Source organism: Bos mutus, chromosome 8 (genome assembly GCF_027580195.1).
Source record: "Bos mutus isolate GX-2022 chromosome 8, NWIPB_WYAK_1.1, whole genome shotgun sequence".
NCBI classification, from domain to species: domain Eukaryota; kingdom Metazoa; phylum Chordata; class Mammalia; order Artiodactyla; family Bovidae; genus Bos; species Bos mutus.
Window position 1 is genome coordinate 109,444,987 of NC_091624.1, and position 26,315 is coordinate 109,471,301.

A 26,315-nucleotide genomic window follows, 5' to 3' on the forward strand; every position below is an offset into this window, starting at 1 on the left:
TGCCTAGAAGTGTGACTTTATTTGAACACAAAGTCCTTACGGAGGTAACCAAGTTAACACGAGGTGATGAAGGTGCTGCTGCTGCTGCTAAGGTGCTTCAGTCGTGTCCGACTCTGTGTGACCCCATACGGTCTAATGAGACTGGTGTCCTTATAAGAAGTTTGACAACAGGGGTGTGCACACAACAGGGAGATGCCATGTGAAGACCAAGGCCGACATCACGGTGATGCAGCCACAAGCCAAGGAACGTTGAAAATTACCACACACCACCAGCATCTAGGAGAGAGGCCTGAAACAGATTCTGGGTCACAGGTCTCAGAGAGAACCATGCCTGCCAATGTCTTCATTCTGTACTGCCAGCCTCCAGACCTGTCCTTTGTCTCTATCATCACTTTAAACAACATACAGCTTCCAGCACAGAGGAAGCACTCAACAATTGTTTAGAGAATGACTGGGTCCAGAACACCTGGCCTTATAATTCATTCTGTACCCAAGAGTCCTAAGCCAAGCCTTTAAAAGGCAGCCTGAGCTGCGAAATTGATCATTCATTCCACACCCTCAGGAGAATTCCTCTTGCGATTGCTCCTGACAATTTCAAAGTCTGGTCTCTTTGATTTTCTAGCAATCAATCATTTTTTCAGTTTTCAGCTTCTGATCTTCAGGTGAGCTGTCCCTAGCTTAGCCCTTGCCTACCCTTTCCCACCACACTGGCCATTCTCTGCCTTGAATTTCCAAGCACAACCTCAGGTCCCCTGCATTCAGTATCTGCTCTGATGCGTCACTTCTCTGCCTGTCTCCCTGAACTCAATCATCACCACCTCACAGTCAATCAGCACCCTCAAACTCTCACCTGTCCCACTCCTGCAGCTGAGTGGAAAATTCAGCAGAAACTGATGAAAGTTCAGAGCCTGCATCTTATGAAGAGAAAGCTCTTTAGTTTTGGCTCCCTTCGTTTTGTTACCATTGATTGGGAATGTGGGTGGGGATAATTTCCATACTTTAAAAAATAAAATTCTGTATGTAATCAATACTATAAGAAGCACAGACCTGTACAAGAATATGGCTCCAAAGGCTAATGTTCTCCTTGGCCCAGAACACCAAACACCTTTCACCAAACAGGTTCCTACTGACAAAGGGAAGATGTTTAAGTTTGTATTAAGTATCTAAGGGAATCACACTAATTAAATGTGAGGAGGAAATCCTGAATCTCTCTAGTCACATCAACATCTCCATTTTATCGCCCCGGCTATCCTGCTCCCGGCCAACCGGCCGCTCCAGGTCCAGTCTCCAGGAAGTCCTGGCCGCTCCAGGTCCAGTCTCCTGCAGAGACTCCAGGTCCCGGTTCAAGCTGCTAATGCGGGGTGCCAGGTCCCGATACTGCCTGGCCCCGCAAGACGCAGGACCAAGCTAGAGGGTGTGGCCGGGCCTCGGATTGGAGGGGCGGGCCATCAGGGCGGGGCCGGAATGGAGGCGTGTTCTCTGAGGCCAAGGGGCTGGAGGCGAGGACCCGTCTAGAGGCGCGGCCAGGGGTGGGGTTGACCTGCTGCCGCCCGGACGCCGGGACTCCTCACAGGTTGGAGGCGGAAACCAGACCCGAGGCGCGGCACGCAGCCACTACGGGGGTGGAGGCGTGGTCTCGGGGCGAGAAACCGACTGGGAGTGGTGGCCATTGGCTCTAGACCGCGTCACGCAGGGAGGGAGGGGGCACGCGTCGTGAGCCTGTGAGTGGACTTTGCCAGGCCTGCCACCCGCCGGCCGAATCCTAACCAGGCCCGAGCGCAGCCTGCAGCCGGGACTCTGGCCCTGCACGCCAGAAACCGATACCCAGAGGAGGTGCCTTTCTCAGGCAAGGGTTAGGCCGGACTGAGAAAAACCTCCAATCGGAGAAGGAGAATGAATTACGCTCGGTTCATTACCGCCACGAGCGCGGCCAGAAAGCCTTCTACCATCCGAGTCATGAGTGAGTCCGAGCTGTGCCCCTCTCCCATGGGCTGGAAGTGGGGGTGGGGGTGCCCTCAAAGCGGCTCCAGCCTGGGTGAACTGGCTTTACGCAGACTTAGCACAGAAATCGGGCCGAAATAGGCACAAGGGCAGTAAATCAGCAACAGAGAGAGGCCAGGTCACGGTCATGGTTAGAGTTCAGGGGGCTCTTCTGGCACAGGAGTCAGGGTTCAGCACAGCCTGCAGGCGCGCGCAGAGCGGGGAGGGCGGGTACACAGGACAGAAGGGGCTGCAGGGAGCCTGGCAGGCAGGGAGGGGCCGAGTGGAGGAGGGTTTTCTGTCACTGTGGCCTCTGCTTTGGGCGATCAGTCCGCCTTCTCAGTGGCACGTGTTGATTCCTCAGTTCCTCCACTAGTGAGGTCCCTACAAAGTCATCTTATGTTTCTTTCAGACTAGCATTCTATCACTAGACATCGTTACACTGTAAAGTTTTATTGACTCTAATGCAACATACTGACCATCTCTGTTCATGAAAGTCTTCACTGAAAGTGTTTCTTCTTCTCTTCCATATTTGTTGTAGCTGAAATATTGAGCAAGGCACCGAAATCTGTCATCTCCTTGGCAACTGGGGCACCAAACCCCAACACGTTCCCTTTCAAGACTGCGGTCATCACCATAGAAAACGGAAAACGCATCCAATTTAATGAACAGATGATGAAGAGAGCACTGCAGTATTCTCAGAGTGCTGGGTACTGATTGATCAGTAGTTCAGCCGCTAACTTGTGTCGACTCTATGACCCCATGGACCGTAGTTCGCCAGCCTTCCCTGTCCTTCAGTGTCTCCCAGAGTTTGCTCAGACTCATGTCCACTGAGTCAGTGATGCTATCCAACCATCTTATGCTCTGCCGCCCCCTCTCCTCCTGCCCTCAATCTGATCAGTAGATAATTTAACTTAGTTGGTTCATTTTCATGAGCAATATTCTACAGCCAGCTGATAAAGCATCTTGTGTCTTTTTAAACTGGATATCAGCATTTAGGAAGGTTTGGGGAAGAGTTTTCAGAGTAATTAAGAGCAGCAATGTTTCTGACTGCTTAAGATCCCTAATGACTGATTCTCAACCTTATATGACTAGGAGAGGGAGAAGATTTTGGAAGTAGGTACGATTTGTGCTCAGACTGGAAAAAATACAAAGTGAAAATAGATAGGTAAATAAACCAGGATAGGAGAAAGGAGGAGAGGATGACACAGGAAGCAGGCATTTTAGGTCCTGAGAAAAAGTTTTAATGATTATGTTTCCATGCTAACCAGGCAGCTATGGAAATGTGTTGCCTACAGTTCAGATGTATTTAATTTCATAAAGGCAAATGGAACAAATATTCTAAGGGTTTCCTTAGCTGGTCTTTTTCCACTGATGAAGGGTAACTTACAGAGTGTCTATTAATTATATTTTATTAGTCCATTGCTTTGTGATGGAAGAATAATTCATGTTAGGTACGTAACAATTGTATATAATGTATGCCAAGAACACGCCTGCCAATGCAGGAGATATAAGAGATGCGGGTTCGATCCTGGGGTTGGGAAGATCTCCTACAGAAAAAAATGACAACGCACTCCTGTATTCTTGCAAGCATAATCCCGTGGACAGAGAAGCCTGGCAAGCTACAGTTCATGGTGTTAGAAAGAGTAGGACATGACTGAGCAGCTAACACAGAGAGGCTTTTCTTTCCATGATACAAAGAACTGAGTGAACCTGAACTTCAGGTATCCTACAAACTCTCCCAAAGGAAAACAAAAAGTCAGTAACAGTGAATGCTCTAACGGAAAGAAAAACTATAGCTTTTGGAATAAGAAAGCTTTAGATTCAAGTCTCAACTAATTTAACAACCAGCTGATTAATTTATGTTAATTTCTTACTCTGTAAGATTGTTGCCCTGTATTTTAAGTAAAGATAGTAATATCAGTGAAAGGCATTCAAAGATTTTTAAATTGAATATATAAAGTGCCTGGTATGAAGTCACCATTTAGTTGCTGTCTACTACCATTCTGATTTTCACTACTGTCAATTTTTAAATGTATTTATGCTTTAGAATCCCAGAGCTGTTATCCTGGCTAAAACAGTTACAAGTAAAATTGCATAATCCGCCCACCATCCATTATGCACCCACCCAAGGACAGATGGACATATGTGTCACATGTGGCAGCCAAGAAGGTCTCTGTAAGGTAAGACTGGAGGGGAAGGGCACCCATGGCAAGAATCTAACATGTGCACCCATACAGCCATCTCTCCCTTAACCACAGAGCAGCATGTTTTGTGAGACACCAGGTCTTCACTAGAATCATAAGTAGAACTTGAAGACATGCACCAACCTGATTTCTCTTAAACAGAGAGCCCAGAGCTCTGAGTCCTTCGGACAAGATTCCCTGCAGCTTAGTGAGCACGGATCAGTTTCATGTGGCTCAGAGATTCAGGCCACATTGAGTTAGGCCGTGGTTATGTCTGTACGACTTTTTAATTCCTTGAGGGTGCGTCCTGACCCTCCTGAGCTGAGGCCTCATCCCTTTGTGTGCTGCTGCCATCATCTGTACCAGTTGCCTCTTGTGCCCCATCTCCCTCTTGGCTGTGCTTCTCCAGATCCAGGGGTACGTCTGGGCTGTGGCTGACCTCTCCTCTGCATTAGCGTCATCTCTCTCTGTCTCTCTCTGTTTGTCTGTCTCTCTCTCTGCCTCTCTCCTGGATTCCAGGAAGTCCACCGAGGTAACCACCACTGGGGGTTCCCCTGATAAAGAGACTGCATATATAGTTCTCAGTTTCATATATCTTTTTCTTTTCTTTTTCTTGAATAAGTAGTCCTGGATAAGGAGATTCTGTATTCGTCTGCACATCTAGCTTAAAGTATGACTCTTGTTTATATTAAACCAGAGTAGTTTTCTTGTTCCTCTTATGTATAAGAGGAAACCTATAATCTGGTTACTTTTAATGAATTTTAATTCAATTATTATTCCAGAATAATGTATTGAAGCAATAACACTTTAAAACTTCCTCCCTGTTTTATGACTTAATTAGGACAAAGACAAGGATAAGCTGCTGTTTGAGTTGGTTTTTTTTTTTTTTTTTTTGGAAGAGAAATATTTGTGATGCCCCAGACCAGTAGGAAAAAAGTTCTTTTCAGTGAAATACCTTTCCTAGAAAGGTACACCATGAGCCTTTTTTTCCCCCTACAAAAGATGCTCTGGAAAGTTCCTTCTTTGTCCATCTCAACATTAGTCCTATAGAAGAGGAACACAGCACACGTGCCCAAAAACATCAGTAACTCACTGGCTCACAGCCATGCAGTTACAGAGGCCTCCTGGGAATATGGTTTAACATTTCTTTTTTTTTTTTAGAACATAATATAGTTTATTAGTTCTCATATTTATTTCTTTTTTTTTCTTTTTATTTATTTATTTTTTACTTTATGTATTGGTTTTGCCATACATCAACATGCATCTGCCACGGGTGTACATGTGCTCCCCATCCTGAACCCCCCTCCCTCCTCCCTCCCCATACCATCCCTCTGGGTCATCCCAGTGCACCAGCCCCAAGCATCCAGTATCGTGCATCAAACCTGGACTGGCAATTCCTTTCTTATATGATATTATACATGTTTCAATGCCATTCTCCCAAATCATCCCACCCTCTCCCTCTCCCACAGAGTCCAAAAGACTGTTCTATACATCTGTGTCTCTTTTGCTGTATCACATACAGGGTTGTCATTACCATCTTTCTAAATTCCATATATATGCGTTAGTATACTGTATTGGTGTTTTTCTTTCTGGCTTACTTCACTCTGTATAATAGGCTACAGTTTCATCCACCTCATTAGGACTGATTCAAATGTATTCTTTTTAATGGCCGAGTAATACTCCATTGTGTATACGTACCACAGCTTTCTTATCCATTCATCTGCTGATAGACATCTAGGTTGCTTCCATGTCCTGGCTATTATAAACAGTGCTGTGATGAACATTGGGGTACATGTGTCTCTTTCAATTCTGGTTTCCTCGGTGTGTATGCCCAGCAGTGGGATTGCTGGATCATAAGGCAGTTCTATTTCCAGTTTTTTAAGGAATCTCCACACTGTTCTCCATAGTGGCTGTACTAGTTTGCATTCCCACCAACAGTGTAAGAGGGTTCCCTTTTCTCCACATCCTCTCCAGCATTTATTGCTTGTAGAATTTTGGATCACAGCCATTCTGACTGGCATGAAATGGTACCTCATTGTGGTTTTGATTTGCATTTCTCTGATAATGAGTGATGTTGAGCATCTTTTCATGTGTTTGTTAGCCATCTGTATGTCTTCTTTGGAGAAATGTCTATTTAGTTCTTTGGCCCATTTTTTGATTGGGTCGTTTATTTTTCTGGAATTGAGCTGTAGGAGTTGCTTGTATATTTTTGAGATTAGTTGTTTGTCAGTTGCTTCATTTGCTATTATTTTCTCCCATTCTGAAGGCTGTCTTTTCACCTTGCTTATAGTTTCCTTTGTTGTGCAGAAACTTTTAATTTTAATTAGATCCCATTTGTTTATTTTTGCTTTTATTTCCAATATTCTGGGAGGTGAGTCATAGAGGATCCTGCTGTGATTTATGTCGGAGAGTGTTTTGTTTGAGGTGCTTTTTTTTTGAAGAGAAATATTTGTGATGCCCCAGACCAGTAGGAAAGAAGTTCTTTTCAGTGAAATACCTTTCCTAGAAAGGTACACCATGAGCCTTTTTTTTCCCCTACAAAAGATGCTCTGGAAAGTTTCTTCTTTGTCCATCTCAACATTAGTCCTATCGAAGAGGAACACAGCACACGTGCCCAAAAACATCAGTAACTCACTGGCTCACAGACATGTGGTTACAGAGGCCTCCTGGGAATATGGTTTCACATTTCTTCCACTTTGCCCTCCAGAATAAATATTATTTTAGGTGCACAAGTCTCAGATAATAAACAGCACTCACTCCTCATTTAGGATATTGGACTTTGTCATGTCCCCTTACCAACACAGGAAATGTTGGTCATGAAGTTTTCATCTGATCCATGAATTATACATGGATTTGCTTGGTCCTAGGAGGTCCTGTTGGAGAAGGCAATGGCACCCCACTCCAGTACTCTTGCCTGGAAAATCCCATGGATGGAGGAGCCTGGTAGGCTGCAGTCCATGGGGTCACTAAGAGTCGGACACGACTGAGCAACTTCCCTTTCACTTTTCACTTTCACTCATTGGAGAAGGAAATGGCAACCCACTCCAGTGTTCTTGCCTGGAGAATCCCAGGGACGGGGGAGCCTGGTGGGCTGCCGTCTCTGGGGTCGCACAGAGTCGGACCCAACTGAAGCAACTTAGCAGCAGCAGTAGCAGGAGGTCGTGTAAAATGTAAATCAACTAACTTGTCAGAGGAGGCCTGTTTTTGTCATAAAATGCCTAAAGCTCATGAGGAATAGTAAATGGAATATCCTAGGCCAAATTGGGGAAGAAAAGTCAGATCTTCTGTCTCAGTGGATACTGGCCGTGATGCTTGTCAAGAGCTCTAGGTTGTTCAATGACATCGAGGAGAGGCTTGACCTGGGGCTGATGAAACATCACAGGGTAGGCAAGGATGGTTCTGTGCCTTGTGTAAGATTCGTTGGAACGGACCCCTCTGATTCAGGCAGGGAAAATCTCTGTCTGGCTCTGCTGATGTCCTGAGGCATCACAGGGTCCTCAAGATCTGCTCTGATTTGCAGGCCTGGTCTCCCTTGACCTCCACATCTCCTGAGCCCTTGCTGAAACAGTCCTTTCTGGAAACTCCCCCGTCCTTGCCCTGCCCACCCTGCAGTGTCCATGGTCCACAGGAGCCCCGCAAGACTGGGCCTCGGACCTCTTCCCTTCCCACACACACCTCCCCTGGGCATCACGCCAGGTGCCCCTGCCCACGCCTCCATCGCCAGGCGCCCTCCACATCCACGTGTCCACCGCCCCCAGTGACCTCACCCCAGGCTGTCTCAGGGGCACCTCACGCCAAAACACACTCAGCTGCTTCTCCCTCAGAACAGACAACATTGGGGGTGTTTTCCAGTGAATGACACCCCTCCCATCACCTCCTTGCTGTACAGCCAGGAATCTAGAGGCCCCTCCTTACCCCTCCTTCTCTGCTTCCCCTCAGCCCACACTTGTGTCCCTTGCTACTGGTTTCCTCAACGCCCCTCAGCTCTCTTCAGCTCCACCACCACCACCCCATCCAGACCACCCTTGCCTTTCCCTGGGACTGCAGCAAAAACCTCCCAAATGAGCCTAAAATCTTCCCAGACTCCACCTGTATTCTCACTCCTCTCTGATACTTTGATCTTGAAGCCAGAATGACCTTCTCAAATGCCTGTCTGATCTCATGACTCCTGGGTCCCGCCCTCTACTTAAAACTCTCCCTGGCTCACTTGTCGAAAGGCCTCCATGGGATGCTCTCTGCCCACTTCCTTCTGACCTCCCTCCACTCTCCTCTTCACACTCCACCTCCAAGCCACAGGATTCTTTCAGTTTCTCAGATGTGTACCTATCGTCACCTCTTCCCCAACTCTTCACTTCCTCAAAGAAGCCTTCCCTGAGTACCCCAAGTCTGCCAAGTGCCCAAGTCCTCCTACAACGAGCACTAGAACACTGGCATCTACACAGCAGTGCTTATCACTGATTTTACATGCATATTTATCTGAGTGGTGTCTAGCTCAGTGCTCTAGCACCTTCATGAGGGTAAAACCATCCCATACAATCTTCACTTTCTCTCCATACATTACACAGGCCTGGCTTATAACAGAGACAAACTTTTTTCAAAGAAGGCGTAAATGTGTTTAGGATCCAAATCAGTTCTGTTATTTTTCAGTGTAGAAGAGAGGTTGCCAAACTATGGCTTGAGAGCCAAAGAGAATCATCCCATGTCTGATCCTGCAAGTAGAGCTTTAGTGGAACTCAGCCTACATGCTGTCTGTGGCTGTGCTGTCACCACAGAGGCGGAGCTGAGTGGTGGCAACACAGATGCCAGGGCCCACAGAACGCGCCCCATCTGGCGTTTATGGGAAACTTGCCAACTCCTACTCTGGAACCCTAGTGAGCTCAAAATAAAGTTGTGGGGGGTTCTATGACTAGAAATCATACTCTCCAAGCTAACCTTTGCCTCTCTTATTAGGTATTTGAAATGATCGTTAATCCTGGAGATAATATCCTTGTAAATGAACCTATTTATTCAGGAACAATTCATGCTGTGAGTACACATTCTTACAAAAGGCAACTCTTTTTTATAGTAAATAAGGAGAAAGCACTGCACCTTTAGAATTATCTGCCCACTGAAAAATACAATAGCATCTTTGTGAAGAGGAGAAGTTTTAATAGAAGCAAAATATGCTAACCATAACTTCTGATATATACATTACGTTTTACAAAATCTAAGTGTGGAGGTGCTAAAATTCAGTTGTGCAAAATCCTGTCCAGTGTTCTTAATATTTCACTTGAAATGCCTCTTAATTTACACAGACATTTTTCATTACTGTCTATATTACCACATGTCTAAGACAAATCATATGTCAATGTAATATAAATAAACCTATCAGTATGACCAGGACTTTCATATCTAGTGTTTATTAGAAGACTCTAGACCCAGAATAAGGAGGCAGATCACCTGCTCTGCTGGGCCCTGCTCAGAACTCAGCACTGTCTGGGGCACAGTACTCTGGGACTGATGTGAACACAGTCAGAGAAGCAACCACAGTCACAAAGAACTGGAAATGAGACCATACGTTGAATGCTTTTAGGAACCATGCTCTTTCCCGCAGAAAGAGGAGATCCACGGGGACATGAGGATTGTCCCCAACTACATAAAAGTTAGCCATGTCACAGAGGAGTTAGATTTGTCTGTGTATGTCCTTAGGTTGACAGAACTGGAACCAAAGTGTGGAAACTACAGGGAAGCAATTTCAACTCCATGTAACAACTTTCTAACCATCAGATTTACCCACTCTCTGAGGAATAAGGCAGGCCCATCACTGCAGGCGCTCAGAGAAAGCAGCCAGACACAAAGGAACAAATATTGTATGATTCCGCTTATACAAAATATATAAAACAAGCAAATTCATAGAGACCAGAAGTTGATTGGAGGTGACCAAGGACTGGGGAAGGGGAAACGGGGAGTGGTTGCTTACTGGGTCCAGGGTTTCTGTGTGGAGTGATGAAATGATTCTGGACTTGATAGTGTCACGAGACGCACATGTCGCGAACACAGTTATTGCCACTGAATCACACACTTTAGAATGGCACAGTTTTTAGGAATACACATTTTACCACAACTTTAAAAACTAAAAATAATTCCCTTTTCTTCATGATTGGAGGCTAATTATTAATCACTTTCCTCAAATATACATATAAAACTTGCATCTATGTAAATAGCTGGATGCACCACACTGTCACATGCCCAAACAGAGATCTGTGCCAGGCTCTGAGGGAATAGGCTGAAGATCCACGTGCAAGACTTCTATAAAACTGTGTTCATGAACAAGGCCACTATTATCAACTACAGCCTCTGCAATCAGTACAATATAGAAATACTTGCACACTTCTTGAGGAGCCAAGGCCTGGATGCTCCTTGGTGCCCCAGCACCACCCTGGACCCCCTGACCCATCTCCTGCAACCACCCTGAACCCCCACAGTGCAGAGCTAATGCTGATTGGCGGGGAGTCTCCAGGACCCCATTCCACCCTGCTCTGTGTCTGTGCTCCCATGCTACACCACTTGTCCAATATTTTGAGTATCACCTCTGCTTATAAATTTTTATGTATTAGCATCACAGGTGCTTTCTAAGATTGATTTCCTTTCTCAAAATCACTCCCTAATAAACACCTATTTTATGAACCAGTTCTAATCATAATTGTGAAGATGATGCAGCGTGGGCATAGAGCTGAGGGCAGGTTTGCGTTTAAGGGTGTAAATGGTAACATTCTCCTTAGTGTAAGAACCCTTGGCACTGATATTTTATAGTCATGTCTCAATCTCAGACTTGCTTTTCTCTCTGTATTTGACAGCTGCAACCCCTGGGCTGCAACATGATTAATGTTTCCAGTGATGAGCACGGGATTATTCCAGACTCCCTCAGAGAAATACTTTCCAAATGGAAACCAGAAGATTCAAAGAACCCCAAGAAAAACAGCCCCAAATTTCTTTACACTGTCCCAAATGGCAACAACCCCTCTGGGAACTCATTAACAGCTGAGCGCAAAAGGGAAATCTATGAGGTATTTTCAAAGGTGTTACGTACTTGTGTGCTTGATTCCTTCTGACTCTTTAGAAGAGTGCTCCCAAATTCTTTCTCTGGTTAGCCTCTTCCTCTCAAGGAAGATGATTTTTAATAAAAAGAAGCCATCTATGCCAGGGTCGCCACAAATTTAAACACAAGAAATTACTACAATCTGGTTGACTATGATATATTCCTTTCCCTTTAATTGATATTTTCATTGAAAGAGATGCTTTTCTTGGTGTGATGTTACATTCACCTCTTACTCCCTTTTTTGTCTGCCCCTCATCTCCCACCTCCAATCCATCCCATGGCCCCCAACAACCACTTACCCAAACCCACCATCTCCTCAGCCACCCTCCTGCCCTGACCCTGGGACTCATTCGTGAAGCTCCTCCCCACACACACGCCCCGTCCCCCAGCGCCGGCCCCACCACCAGTCACTGAAACCCTTCCTATTCAAGTGTGGACCGACAGCCCCTCCTCCAGCCGCTTCCCAACCACACACGGAAAATAAAGATAAAAGTCCTTCACTTCCACACACTGATGAGACCTGGGCCTCTGCTCCCAAACTGGGGGCTCTCACATCCTTCCCTCTGTCCCTTAAACAGCCATGCCTTCTAGAAACTTCTGTCCCTAGAACATGCCAAGTATTTTCTGCCTCCAGGGCCATTGCTCCCTGCTCTCCTTCTAAACATCTCCCCCAGCATCTGCACAACTGATCCTTCCGGTCAGCCTGGGCTCTCCTGCAGCTTCCCTGTCTCGCTCTCTCAAACATCAGCCTCCTCAACCATCTGCCGGGCCCTCAGAACCTCCCACCTAATCCTTCTCTGGTCACTATCTAGGAGCTCAGGTTCTGTCTTTACCACCAGAATGAAAGTTCTGTGAGGACAGAACGTTTAGGGCTGGTTCCTCCTCCTAGGACAGTGGGCACTCAGCAGCTGCTGGGATGAATGAATGAGTGATTGAATGAGTACAAAGAACTATGAATGATTTCAAGTGATTTTCATCTTACACAGCTCTTAATTTAACTTTACTCTTACTTTATTTAATGTGTTTTAGCTCGCAAGAAAATATGACTTCCTCATCATAGAAGATGATCCTTACTATTTTATGCAGTTCAACAAGGTAAGCGATGGTGTCAACTCAGCCCAGTTAGAAGATGAGGTGTTGTTAATGCACCTGATTGAATATTAGCCTGGCTGCTGAATATTTTCTTCTGTGGTGTTAACTGCTTATTCCAGAATTTCCCTACTTTTAGAATAGTGGCTGGCTCTGTGTCAGGCACATGAAGGAACATGTGAGTCAAGGTGAGGGTCGTCTTGACTCCACATCCTGATCGTAGTTCCATAGACATGGTACCAGGGATGTGGAGTGGGTGTCTCCTGGGGTGTTAGCCTCAGTCTCTCAGGGGAGGCTGATGTGCTGGAGGACTTGGGAGCTGTGTTCCGAGAGAAGGTGGAGGGCTGTGCTCATCAGTGATGTGCTGTGAGCAGAGGAGGGCGCTCCTAGCATCATGCTCCCTGCCTGCCATCCCTGTCGCGTAGGGACGGGACGCACCTGCACAATAAAGGACCGAAGGCGATGGCACCCACTCCAGTTGGAAAGTCCCATGGACGGAGGAGCCTGGTGGGCTGCAGTCCATGGGGTCGCGAAGAGTCAGACACGACTGAGCGACTTCACTTTCCTGTTTTTTTTCATTTATATTTTGTATTTTATTCAGTTTTAATGACAGTACATTCATATGGTACAAGAAGCAAATCATATATAAAAATATACAGGGAAAAATGTCGCACTCACTCACCCCAGTTCCCATCAGTACTCCAACAGGTAATCATTTTTATTAATTTCTTTTAATTCTTTTGGAGTTTCTTTATGCATCTAGTAGCAAACATGAATATGTATTTTTATTTCCTTTTCTTTTTTCCACAAAACATTGCATATTATATAGTCTGCTCTGCACTTTTTTTTTTTACTTTACAATATTGTATTGGTTCTACCACACATCAACATGACTTTCATGCATTGGAGAAGGAAATGGCAACCCACTCCAGTGTTCTTGCCTGGAGAATCCCAGGGATGGGGCAGCCTGGTGGGCTGCCGTCTATAGGGTCGCACAGAGTCGGACACGACTGAAGCGACTTAGCAGCAGCAGCAGGAGATCCTTCCCCAGTGTCCACGTGCACCACTGTCCCCGAGCACTGTTCCCTAGGAGACAGCAGTAATGGCCCAGACTCCAGAGCCCAGTTCCTCAAAATCTAACACTAGAATTGCTCTCAGGACTGCAGAGAACAGACACACGGATTCAGTCCCCACTACAAATCTACTGAAAAGAAACACAGTTCTTGGCTTTTTATCTATTTGCCTATCATGTCTGCCTGCCACCCACCGTAAACACGACCATGGCCCCCTTCCCTGTGGGCATTTACTTTGAAATAAACATGGAAGTTTCAGCATTGCACGCTGACTACATGGCTCATCTTCATTTATACTTTTTCAGGGTTTCTGGTTGTTCTAAGGGTCAGCATTCCCTTTCTAAACAGCCCTGCATGCTGATGACCCTCTTCATTGTGGTCTTTTCCAAACTAGTTTTCCTGGAATCCTTCCTGGGAAACTGTTCATCCTGGATCTCAAGCCTTGGGACAAGGAGGTCCTAGGTGAAGTTTCCCCACTCTGCACAAAGTAGGGATACAGATCTAACAGATATAAATATCGTATTTATCTTCCATTTCAAGCCCTGGGCACCGACATTTCTCTCCATGGACGAGGATGGGCGCGTCATCCGAGCTGACTCTTTTTCCAAAGTCCTGTCCTCAGGGTAAGGCCCTGGCTCTGCCTTCAGGCTGCAGATAAAGGTGACAGGGCTGCCCCTCAGCATCTTTAGTGCAGACAGTTCTTCTCACTTCAGATGCTTGTACACACTCACCTTAACACATCTGTTCGATTATTACTATAACTAACAGATTTTCTCCTGATCCATCCCCACTGGTCAAAGATCCTTGACCTTCAAGCTATACCTGTAAGGGAACTAGTCAAGTTTGGGTCATGTACAGAAGACTTTAAAAATACCTTGTCAGATATTCATTCTATTTTAAGTGTACAGTTAAGTTTAAATAAGAAGTTTTACTAGAAGGTGTTAAGTCATGAAATCAGTAACATGGTGTTAATTGATAATGCATGATTGGTAATGTGCCTTTTCGTTTTGAGCAGGTTGAGAATAGGGTTTATAACTGGTCCAAAGCCCTTGATTGAGAGAATTGTTTTACACATACAAGTTTCAACAATGCACCCCAGCACTTTTGCTCAGGTAATGATGGTTTATGAAATATCAACTTTTTGAATCAGATCATAAAAGAAATAGATCTTGGCAAATAGACAGAGTAAGGTGTCACTATGAGAGAGATCACCGACTCCATCTCTAGCTCCACATGGACTAGCTAGACAGCACGTATTTGCTCCAAAAGGCAAAAGAGATTTGAATGGACCTGATGCTGTTTCAAGTGTAGACCAAGCCCCTTGAGAGTCAGAGATCTCATTCATCTTGTGTCCTGGCATCTAGCCCAGGAACCCAATAAAAACAGTGTTAGACTCAACAGGATGGAAGGGGTTTGGTGAAGTAACACACAGCTCGCTCCATTGTCCTGGAGTCTGAGAGCAAGGGTTCCGGACCTGCTAGTGGCCAGGCGTCTGCCTTCACTGCCCACGCGCTAACCTCCCAGTGGCCAGGCGTCTGCCTTCACTGCCCACGCGCTAAGCTCCCTACAGAGACCAGCTGGGATGCATTTTAATTAAAAGACAGTGAAATTATTTTTGGACATTGCATACATTTCTTCACAAGCTTTGAGAAATGATTGGACCCATCCCTAAGGCAACCTTGAAAATCAAACCTTAAGGACAGAACTGCTAGCTATGAAACCCAAAAGGGTAGTTTATGTAAAATGGACATTTGTTTGATATTATATGTTCCACAAAGTGCAGATGCCTGCATGTTTTATCACCTTGGGGACTTTTTCCATATTTTCTGTATCTGTTATCAACCAAATTTCACTATCCATTTACAACATTTAGAACATCTATTCTGGATTAAAAAAATCTCTGGAGATATTGTATAATTTTATGCATCAACTGTATGTGTTTTATACTTAGGCCATCCAGGGCAGCATTTACTGAGTAGATCTGGGACTGGATAGTCTTACTTGAGTCCAGGCTCTGTGATGAGCTGTGACCTCAGGAAAGCTCACCTCATGCTTCAGTCTCTGCCTCAGTAGAGTGGAGACAATGACCTGCCTAATAAGGGTATTACAAAGACCAACTAATCTGAAATATTAGTATATTCACATGGTACAGCAGTTTCTGACACACAGTGAGAACCTGATGAACATTTGTTATTTTTAATGTTATTGTTGTCACTGTTGTTAATCAGCACTGTTATAAAAAGCTTGACTCGAAAAAGCTTGTTGCAGCTTGGTGCATCTTTTTTAGGATGGTTTGCACATAGTCAAGAGTGATTTGCTTTCATTTTTGGCAAAAACACATTTAGAGTGTGAACCTTGTTACTGTCTCATGCTTTTTAGCTCCTGGTATCACAGCTTCTATACCAATGGGGAGAAGAGGGCTTCCTGGGTCACGTAGACAGGTAATGTATTTGAGGTTTCATACTTTACATAGAAATGGACTTCACCCTATTAATTTTCATTTTCTAATTATTCCAAAATAATGGAAACACTACAAATTAGAAAGTTTACCACTGGACAGATCAAAGAAATATGGTCTATTCCCTCATCAAGAATTCAACATCTTCATCAAGATATAAAATAGATTCTTACAGACTGGACCCTCAGAGCCTTTTGGTTTCTGCAATCAGTATAGCAAACACATATTTTTCATTGTTTTCTTCTTCTAGGGTTATTGATTTCTACAGGAAGCAGAGGGATGCATTAATGGCAGCAGCAGACAAGTGGTTAAATGGTGAGTGGAACTCACATCCTGTCCTGGGATGAGCAGCAGTCCTTATATGAGTGAGGGATACCACAGAGTATTGTTAATAATCCCGGGGAAGGAAACAGGGTCCAGGAGTATTCTTGACAAGAAAATATTACTCTATAAATAATCTTAGTAATATTAGCACAAAGAAATAAAGGAAAACAATAGAATGGCAAAGACTAGAGATCTCGTCAAGAAACTTAGAGATACCAAAGGAACATTTCATGCAAAGATGGGCACAATAAAGGACAGAAATGGTAAGAACCTAACAGAAGCAGAAGAATTGAGAAGAGGTGGTATGAATACACAGAAGAACTTTACAAAAAAGGTCTTAATGACCTGGATAACCACTATGGTGTGGTCACTAACCTAGAGCCAGACATCCTGCAGTGTGAAGTCAGGTGGACCTTAAGAAGAATCACTATGAACAAAGCTAGTGCTGGTGGTGGAATTCCACCCAAGCTATTTCAAATCCTAAAAGATGATGCTGTTAAAGTGCTGCACTCAATATGCCACAAATGTGGAAGTCTCGGCAGTGGCCACAGGACTGAAAAAGGCCAGTTTTCATTCCAATTCCAAAGAAAGGCAATGCCACAGGATGTTCAAACTACCACACAATTTTGCTCATTTCACATTGATAACAAGGTAATGCTCAAAATCCTTCAAGCTAGGCTTCAACAGTACATGAACCAAGAACTTCCATATGTTCAAGCTGGTTTTAGAAAGGCAGAGGATCCAGAGATCAGATTACCAACATCCGCTGGATCATCAAAAAGCAAGAGAGTTCCAGAAAAACATCTATTTCTGCTTTATTGACTATGCTAAAGCCTTTGACTGTGGATCACAATAAACTGTGGAAAATTCTGAAAGAGATGGGAATACCAGACCACCTGACCTGCTTCTTGAGAAACCTATATGCAGGTCAGGAAGCAACAGTTAGAACTGGACATGGAACAACAGACTGGTTCCAAATAGGAAAAGGAGTACGTCAAGGCTGTATATTGTCACCCTGCTCATTTAGCTTCTATACAGAGTACATCATGAGAAACACTGGGCTGGAAGAAGCACAAGCTGGAATCAAGATTGCCGGGAGAAATATCAATAAGCTCAGATATGCAGATGACACTACCCTTATGGCAGAAAGTGAAGAGGAACTAAAAAGCCTCTTGATGAAAGTGAAAGTGGAGAGTGAAAAAGTTGGCTTAAAGCTCAACATTCAGAAAATGAAGATCATGGCATCTGGTCCCATCACTTCATGGCAAATGGATGGGGAAACAGTGGATACAGTGTCAGACTTTATTTTTTTGGGCTTCAAAATCACAGCAGATGGTGATTGCAGCCATGAAATTAAAAGACGCTTACTCCTTGGAAGGAAAGTTATGACCAACCTAGATAGCATATTCAAAAGCAGAGACATTACTTTGCCAACAAAGGTCCGTCTAGTCAAGGCTATGGTTTTTTCAGTGGTTATGTATGGATGTGAGAGTTGGACTGTGAAGAAAGCTGAGCGCCGAAGAATTGATGCTTTTGAACTGTGGTGTTGGAGAAGACTCTTGAGAGTCCCTTGGATTGCAAGGAGATCCAACTAGTCCATCCTAAAGGAGATCAGTCAGTCCTGAATATTCATTGGAAGGACTGATGCTGAAGCTGAAACTCCAATACTTTGGCCACCTCACACAAAGAGTTGACTCACTGGAAAAGACCCTGATGTTGGGAGGGATTGGGAGCAGGAGGAGAAGGGGATGACAGAGGATGAGATGGCTGGATGGCATCACCGACTTGATGGACATGAGTTTGGGTAAACTCCAGAAGTTGGTGATGGACAGGGAGGCCTGGCATGCTGCGATTCATGGGGTCGCACAGAGTCGAACACAACTGATCGACTGAACTGAATGGTTTTTCCAGTAGTCATGTATGGATGTGATGGACCATAAAGCAATCTGAGCGCTGAAGAATTGATGCTTTTGAACTGTGGTGTCGGAGAAGACTCTTGAGAGTCCCTTGGATTGCAAGGAGATCCAACTAGTCCATCCTAAAGGAGATCAGTAAGTCCTGAATATTCATTGGAAGGACTGATGCTGAAGCTGAAACTCCAATACTTTGGCCACCTCACACAAAGAGTTGACTCACTGGAAAAGACCCTGATGCTGGGAGGGATTGGGAGCAGGAGGAGAAGGGGATGACAGAGTATGAGATGGCTGGATGGCATCACCGACTCGATGGACATGAGTTTGGGTAAACTCCAGGAGTTGGTGATGGACAGGGAGGCCTGGCATGCTGCAATTCATGGGGTCGCAGAGTCAAACACGACTGATCGACTGAACTGAATGGTTTTTCCAGTAGTCATGTATGGATGTGATGGACCATAAAGCAATCTGAGCACTGAAGAATTGATGCTTTTGAACTGTGGTGTTGGAGAAGACTCTTGAGAGTCCATTGGACTGCAAGGAGATCCAACCAGTCTATCCTAAAGGAAATCAGTCCTGAATATTCATTGGAAGGACTGATGCTGAAGCTGAAGCTCCAGTACTTTGGCCACCTGATGCAAAGAACTGACTCAGTGGAAAAGGCCCTGATGCTGGAAAAGATTGAAGGCAGGAGGAAAAGGGGATGACAGAGGATGAGATGGTTGGATGGCATCATCTAGTCAATGGACACGAGTCTGAGCAAATTCCAAAAGATAGTGAAGGACAGAAAGCCCTGCTTGCTGCAGTCTATGGGGTCACAAAGGGTTGGACACAGCTGAGCGACTGAACAACAGCACAAACCCTGACACAACTCTACATATTTCTATATATGAAGTCTATACCTGGCTTCAGGAAAGGATCTATGGTTTTCAGAAAAAAAGATCAATTAAGCTAACAATCAACCATCAATAACCTACTTAAAGCCAACATCTGTATTGAAAGATTTTCAAAATTTTGCTCCAAATAGAAGAGGAATTGTGACATAAGCAATATATTCCTTTTCTAACCTGACTCCGTAAATACAAAATAGTACTATAGTACAAGCTAAATGCAATCTAAGGTGGATTTCTCATTACAGATGATTTGCCTTGTAATTATTAACTTCATTTATCTAATATTTTTTATCACTAATCTGATTTCAGAATAGTTTAGATTTAATTGTCTATTGACAAAGAAAGTAAAATGAATTGCATGCCTTTAATTATCCCACTGAAAATGCCTTTGGCAAGAATAATAGTATATACAAAGTATCAATTCCTTGTTTCCATCATATCTGCTTCCCTATGAAGTCTTATCTTTTTGATAAGAGTACTATTGCATCACTTCTGTTGTGCTGAAAAAAAGGTTTTAATCCTCATCCATGTTTTTTTTTTTTTCCCTAAAGAGTAATGACTAAAATCAAAGTAACTCTTGTTCCTTCTTGGTTTCTCTATGCTTATATTCAAGGAAACAAAACCTACAAATATACCTGGAATTCCTGAATTTTAAGTACTTCTTAATTGTGCATGCATGCTGAGTTGCTAAGTCATGTTCAACTCTTTGGTTGAACTCTTTGGACATATGATTTCCCGGACCAGAATACTGGCATGGGTTGCTATTTCCTTCTCCAGGGGATCTTCCCAAACCAAGAAATCGAATTTGCATCTCCTGCATTGGCAGATGGATTCTTTATCACTGAGCTACCTGGGAAGCCCATACTTCTTAATTATTAGTACATTCTGATTTAAAAAAAAAAAGAACTTTATTGGACTTCTGAACAGCTATATAAATGATAGGATTTATTGAAATACTAGAAGACTCTAGAAAGAGTTGAAGAATCCTCTCCTAAAATTGAAAGAGTGTCTTAGGGGCAGCTCTAAGGAAGGGAGGCGAGCATGACATTGGAGTTCCTGAATGGCCCTGAGACCCACTAAAATCTTAAATATACATGAGTCTCCTCTCTCCCTTTCAAATGTTCCCCTTGCTTTTTGAAATAAAACTGTAACACTCATTCTTCAGGACTCATAAAACTATGTTTTTTTAAAAAATGCTATCTCCAAGGGAACTTTTTTGAAATACTAGTTTACAGTTACTGCAATACATCATTTAAGCAATATAGTTGACATCATCAACAATGGCCTTAGGAAATATTTCTTCTCTTCTTCTCTTTGTAGGTTTGGCAGAATGGCATGTTCCTACTGCAGGAATGTTTCTGTGGGTTAAAATTAAGGGCATTCATGATGTAAGAAAACTGATTGAAGAAAAAGCCTTTAAGAAAGAGGTAAAACAGGGGGTGGGGGGGAAGCTATACTTTTTCTGTAAGGTGATATCTTAACAAAAACAGCAAGAGATGTTTATCACTGCCCACCAACTGAAGGATGATTTTGTGTATCAGTTACAATATCTTATTATTAAGATCATAATAGATTGGGGGGGGGGGCTGTTTTTTTAATATTTACTTATTTACTTAGTTTCAGCATAAAAACATCACTGTGGCATGTGCAGTCTAGTTCCCCAACCAGAGATCGAAACCAGAGCCTCTGCATTAGGAGAAGTCCTGAGATCATGATAGATTTGGGGTTACAGAACTAGTCTTCTGGTCTAAACTAGGGGAAATACAGTCATTCAGCTCAGCTACTGGTTAGCCTAATGGCTAAGAGCACAGTCTCTGGAGCCTCAGTCCTTAGGAGTGAACCCCAGCTCCAGCCCTGCCCTGATATGTGGTGCTGGGTGAGGTGCCCTCACCAAGTCTCATCTGGAAAATGCAGGTAATAGGACTCTTTCCCTCTTAGAGTTGCTATGATGATGACAGGCATCAACACGGAAAAAACACTTAAACTAATGCTTGGAACATCGTAAATGCTAAGTATTGGCCATTATAATATTTAAAGTACATTTTTTTTCCTGACTATGAAAGTAAAGCAAAAATAAAATAAAATAAAAAGAAAGTAAAGCATATTCACTGTAGCATCATACTTCATTAAAGCATAATGAAAAAATTTTAAATAGTGCATAGTTTTACCACCCAGATTTTATTACCATTTGTGATATATTTTCTTGAAGAGTTTGTATATACCTAGTATTTTGGCTATGAAATTATTTTCTAAAGTATAGTTGATTTACAATATTACATTAGTTTTAGGTGTACACCATACTGATTCAAAATTTTTGAAGGTTAGACTTCATTTAAAGTTATAAAATCTCGGCCATATTCCCTATGCTGTATAATACATCCCTGTATCTTATTTACTTTATGCACAGTGGTTTGTACATCGTATTCCTCTGCTTCTGTGTTGCCCCTCCCTGCTTCTCTCTTCCCAATGGTAACCACGAGTTTGTTCTCTATAGGTATGGGTCTGTTTCTTTCTGTTATCTGCATTTAAGTGATAACATGGTGTTTCTCTTCTTCTGAATTATTTCACTAGGCATAATACCCTCCAAGTCCATTCATGTTGTCACAAATGGCAGGACTTCGTTTTCTTCTGGCTGAGTTCCGATGTATATGTGTAGCACATCTTTATTCATTCATGTTTGATGAACACTTAAGTTGTTCTTTTATCTTGTGTATTGTAAATAATATTGGGGTGCATGTATCTTTTCAGATTAGAGTTTTCTATTTTTCCAGATATATGATTGGATTGGAATTGCTGGATCATTTGGTAGCTCTATTTTTAATTTTTTGAGGAACCTCAATATTGTTTTCCATAGTGGCTGCACCAATTTACTTTTCCACCAATAGTACATGAGTGTTCCCTTTTCTCCACATCCTTGCCAACACTAGTTATTTGTGTTCTTTTTGTTTATAGCCATTCTGAGAAGTGTGAGATGATATCTCATTGTGGTTTTACTTTGCATTTCTCTGATGATTAGTGATGTTGAGCATCTTCTCATGCACTTGTGGGTGATGTGCATTTTTTAATCAAGTTTTTAATATGGCTATGCAATTGTTTTAAATGATTAAAATTACACAGAAAAATTTACATCCTGCTTTTTTACTTAAAATTATCCTGCAAGGATTTCTTCTGGGTTTTTCTCTCCTTTTATACTTAAATCATAAGTATACTTAGATATACATCCCCTCTCATTCAGAGACATTGATTACACTGGGAAATCTAAACATTTTTGTCTGGCTTTCCAATTTACCAAATAAATTATCCTTTCTCTATTAATTAATTCCTTTATGGTTTTTGTCACTCTTTTCTAAACACCCAGATCTGTTTCTAGAATACCTTTTTTCTTGAAGCAATGAGTACAAAAGAACAGACTGTTGATATTGGCCAACTCCCATGCTAGAGCATAAGAGATGAGGCAGTCTAGAGGTCAGAGCTGGGAACTGGCTGACTGGACCTGAGGCCAAATCCACTCCCCTGGGAAAGTCACTCACCTTCTCTAACTGTTGTACTTGAGCACAGGACTCGTGCTTTATGAATTTTTTAATTCTAATGACAGCACATAGTAAATGCTTAATAAATACTTACCTGACTCAAAGAAGTGCATTTTAGTATAATAAGTCAATTTTATAACATTTTGTTTGCTTTCTTATCAATGCCATAATCATCTGGAACATTTGATGAATGGCTATTTGTGTGTATCCCTGAGCTAGGAGCTAAGGATACAGACTTCATGTTTTATCATAGTTTTTTCAGTCCCCTTCATTTATTCCCTATTCCCTGTTGCATGTACCTTTAACTTTTCTAAATAATCATCAACTTTATTACCACTCTCTTAATCTAGATTTTGACCATATTGGAAGGAAATTACTACCACTTCCTCCTTCTCTACAGAAATTTGCTTCTGGCACATTCCAAAAGAGTCCCACAATATTGAAAGAAATTATGGTTTTCATTCTAGATGCTTCCCAGGAGGCACTAGTGGTAAAGAACCTGCAGGAGACATGGGTGTGATCCCTGGGTGGGGAAGATCCCTTGGAGGGGGCATGACGATCCACTCCAGTATTCTTGCCTGGAGAATCCCATGGACAGAGGAGCCTGGTGGGCTACTGTCCATAGTCTCACACAGAGTCAGACACAACTGAAGCGAGTTAGCACGTTAATCAAGACACAAAACTCATCTTCTGCCTTGAAACCTTCTCCCCAGAATGCCCCAGATCATTTCATTCCCACCTCATCTAACTTCAGCACAGAGGTCCCACACTCACACCATGTAACAACAAGCAGTTACTTAAAACTTTGAATGTCATGATTGTACTAGACAATCATCTCAAGGATTTTGTTTCTGACTCGGGAACAATTTTCAAAGACATGGTCTGCAGGCTCCTCTGCTCCTGCCATGAGTCTGAGACCTGGGTTCATGCCACCTTCTTGCTCTGCATTTTTCAGCACACAGATCCATGATGACTGCACACTGCAGAGGGCATGGTGGGTCACACAGGAGGTATTCGGGGCCAGGCTGAGAAGGAGCACCAAGATGTCCCCTCTCCTGGCTGGGATTCGAGCACTCAGCCACAGGCATCTAGAAAGAGGCCGGCAACAGTGTTTTCATGGCCAGGAAGCAGCGGACATGTGCTCTAGGGCAGCGAGCTGTCAGCCACAGAGGTCACCAAGTAGAGCAGCTGTCCCACCATTTGGACACATTACTTGACATTTTTATTCCATCACTCTATGTATGAAGTGTTACCACCTCTTTGAGTGATCAGTTTTCTTTCCACTCGGGGCCTCCATACTCTGTATCTTCTCCTTGAAGGACTCTTCCCTTACGTTTGCTTGACCAACACCTACTTATCTCTCAAGTCCCAGCTTAAAGGTCACCTCCAAATGTGATACCTTAAAAAGCGGTTTGGATTTATTTCACTTTTCTGGTTACATTAAATATTTATACACTTTCCCAGTTTCTATGCTTTTAGTTTTGTTTATTGTAAGACATGCAGAATTTTTATATAAATTGATTTTTCTCTTGTGATTTCTTCAGTTGCTTTTAAACTTAAAAAGTCTTCCCCTACTCAGGTTAGATTTTCCTCTGTTTTTATTGTCCCTTTAATGGAATATCACCCATTTTCCATAAACTCTCTCAGATATTCATGCTTCCGGGATGTGGTTTCTACACTGACAGTTCAGCTCCTTGCCCGTACTTCAGAGCATCCTTCTCTTCAGCTTCTCCAGAACAGATGGACTTGGTGAGTACCATATTCTCTTTAGAGAAACACTAGATATCAATTTATTTTTTGTGTTCATTTTGTGAGTTACAACATTATTTGTTGTCTTCCTTGTTTTCTGAAAAGCTAGAATAATTGGAAAGTCATAAGTTACCATTCAAAGAAATTGCCAGACTTCTTTAGAAAAATGATGAGAGCAAGTTGCAGTTGAATTTTTATTGTCTTCATGAAGTTTTCAGACTTACTCAACATTGTTTGCAGATTATCAACATGTTACAAAGAGAAACTCTTTCACTCCTTCATGGAATTAACATGAGCCAAAAGTATAAATTCATTAAGTCATCACTCTCTATCTCTGAAGGAAAAATTCAGCAAAGGCCAAATAAAATAATATTAATGATTAGAGTTAATTAATTGATTAATCACAAAGTCCATCTTCAACCAAGATAACAGAAAGCAAGTTCCTAGGCACTGACTGATGTGTCGGGAACTCACAGAAGAGCCATACGCTGAGATCCAGTAACTGTGAGAAGAGTGTATACTTATCCTTGGAGATGGGGTGCCTCTGGGTGTGTTCTTGATTTACTTGCTTCTCACATCATTAAATATGCTTTTCGTAAGTTGTATGTGAATAGAGTTGGACAATTGAAACTATACAGAAGGCATATGCAAGTGAGGGAGTATACGCAAAAACCAATTTGTGTTGTGACAGAAAAAGATGATCTTGAAGGAATAAGAATTTTAAAAAATTCCTGGGACTCTGATATGCTTCCATCTTCCTATATTAGTGGACATGATGGCGTCTGACTCAGATAGAGCTGAGGTTTAAGCCTGACCTTACATGGTCTGATCTCTTTGTTTGAATTTTTTAAGTTATGACAGACTTTTCCTAAGTGGCATCTAATTTTCTTAATTCTTCTCTCTGTTCTATTTTAGGCCTTTCAGAGACTGGCCCAACTTATAAAAGAATCTTTATGAAGAAATCAAACTCTTCATAGCACTCATGGATTTCAGATAAATTATTTCTGTATTTCAGCAAGAAGAAACAATCATTGGTGCTAGATTTACAGACAGGGTTTCACTAAATATGTCATGCCTGTAGTCATTTAACTACACAGCTTTCAAAGTGCCCTTGAACCCATCAGATCTCCAAAATATAATTCATCCATACCTTTTGATAAATATTCAACCCACACAGTTAATTTTATCCTGGGTTTTATTGTAAAGAACTCTGTATTCACTTTATAATTTCCCATAAATCTTCTTTGAAACTGACATTTTATAGTAAATTATTTATAAGCCAATAAGTTTAAAATGGCATATAATGTGAACTTTATCTCTTTTTAAGGAAATGTTATGAAAGCTTCCACCTGGAGCAGTAGTAAAAGAATCTGCCCACCAATTCACGAGACTCAGGTTCAATCCCTGGATTGGGAAGATCCCCTGGAGTAGGAAATGGTGACCCACTCCAGTATTCTTACTGGGAAATCCCATGGACAGAGGAGCCTTGCTGGTTACAGTCCATGGGGTCACAAAGAGTCTGACATGACTGAGCACTCACTCAATGAAAGCTTATTGCAAAAGTTGTTAGAATTTGACCATTATGCATAATTTTCAGTAAGAGTATCACAGACATTATATAATATAAAAATCTCTATAACATGAAATTCTAAAACTAAACATACCTAAAGATGTTCCTATTAATTCTGAGGAGGGGAGACTGAGGACTTTGAAAAATGGACTACATTGTATTTTATGATTCTACACAACTTCAAAAACACATTCTTACCAGTTATGTGATTTCAAGCTACTACATACCTTTGAGGTACTCAGGATATACTTTCTAATGATTTTCTTTCTCATCTTTTACTATCTTTATTTTCCCATCTGATTATTAAAAATATGCTCATGTAATTTTTCAGATAATCCTAGAAATGTAAAGGATAAAGTAAAAGCCACTGCCTGTCTCATTACACCATTTATCATCCATCCTTTTAGATGTTTCTGTGCATGTACATGAGCATAGGATGTCATTAGGACAGTATCATAAACACCCTGTATCC

At 42.6% G+C, this 26,315-nt stretch overlaps 1 protein-coding gene across 3 annotated transcripts; it reads left to right on the forward strand.

Moving 5' to 3' along the window:
- The first annotated feature begins 1,593 nt into the window (after positions 1-1,593).
- Positions 1,594-25,437, forward strand: LOC102269904 (kynurenine/alpha-aminoadipate aminotransferase, mitochondrial). 3 transcript variants are annotated; one of them, XM_005892564.3, is made up of 13 exons: positions 1,606-1,960; positions 2,522-2,690; positions 4,031-4,163; positions 9,117-9,191; positions 11,003-11,212; positions 12,274-12,339; positions 13,947-14,029; positions 14,422-14,518; positions 15,786-15,847; positions 16,115-16,179; positions 20,315-20,421; positions 24,172-24,273; positions 25,189-25,437. In XM_005892564.3, exons 1-13 carry the CDS (start codon positions 1,894-1,896, stop codon positions 25,228-25,230), a joined length of 1,278 nt encoding a protein of 425 aa, XP_005892626.2. In that variant the 5' UTR covers positions 1,606-1,893; the 3' UTR covers positions 25,231-25,437. The 3 variants fall into 3 exon arrangements, with proteins under 3 accessions (XP_070232141.1, XP_070232140.1, XP_005892626.2); XM_070376040.1 differs by lacking the exons at positions 13,947-14,029; positions 14,422-14,518 and having other exon boundaries at positions 1,594-1,960; XM_070376039.1 differs by lacking the exons at positions 14,422-14,518; positions 15,786-15,847 and having other exon boundaries at positions 1,596-1,960.
- Positions 25,438-26,315: the final 878 nt, after the last annotated feature.

What these genes read in the sequence shown, in the direction of transcription:
- LOC102269904 (XM_005892564.3), top strand. Translation starts at nt 1,894, where the DNA reads ATGAATTACGCTCGGTTCATTACCGCCACGAGCGCGGCCAGAAAGCCT. An exon ending in GCAAAAGGGAAATCTATGAG is followed by an intron (nt 11,213 to 12,273) that starts GTATTTTCAAAG and finishes AATGTGTTTTAG; the next exon opens with CTCGCAAGAAAATATGACTT. An exon ending in ATTTTATGCAGTTCAACAAG is followed by an intron (nt 12,340 to 13,946) that starts GTAAGCGATGGT and finishes TTCCATTTCAAG; the next exon opens with CCCTGGGCACCGACATTTCT.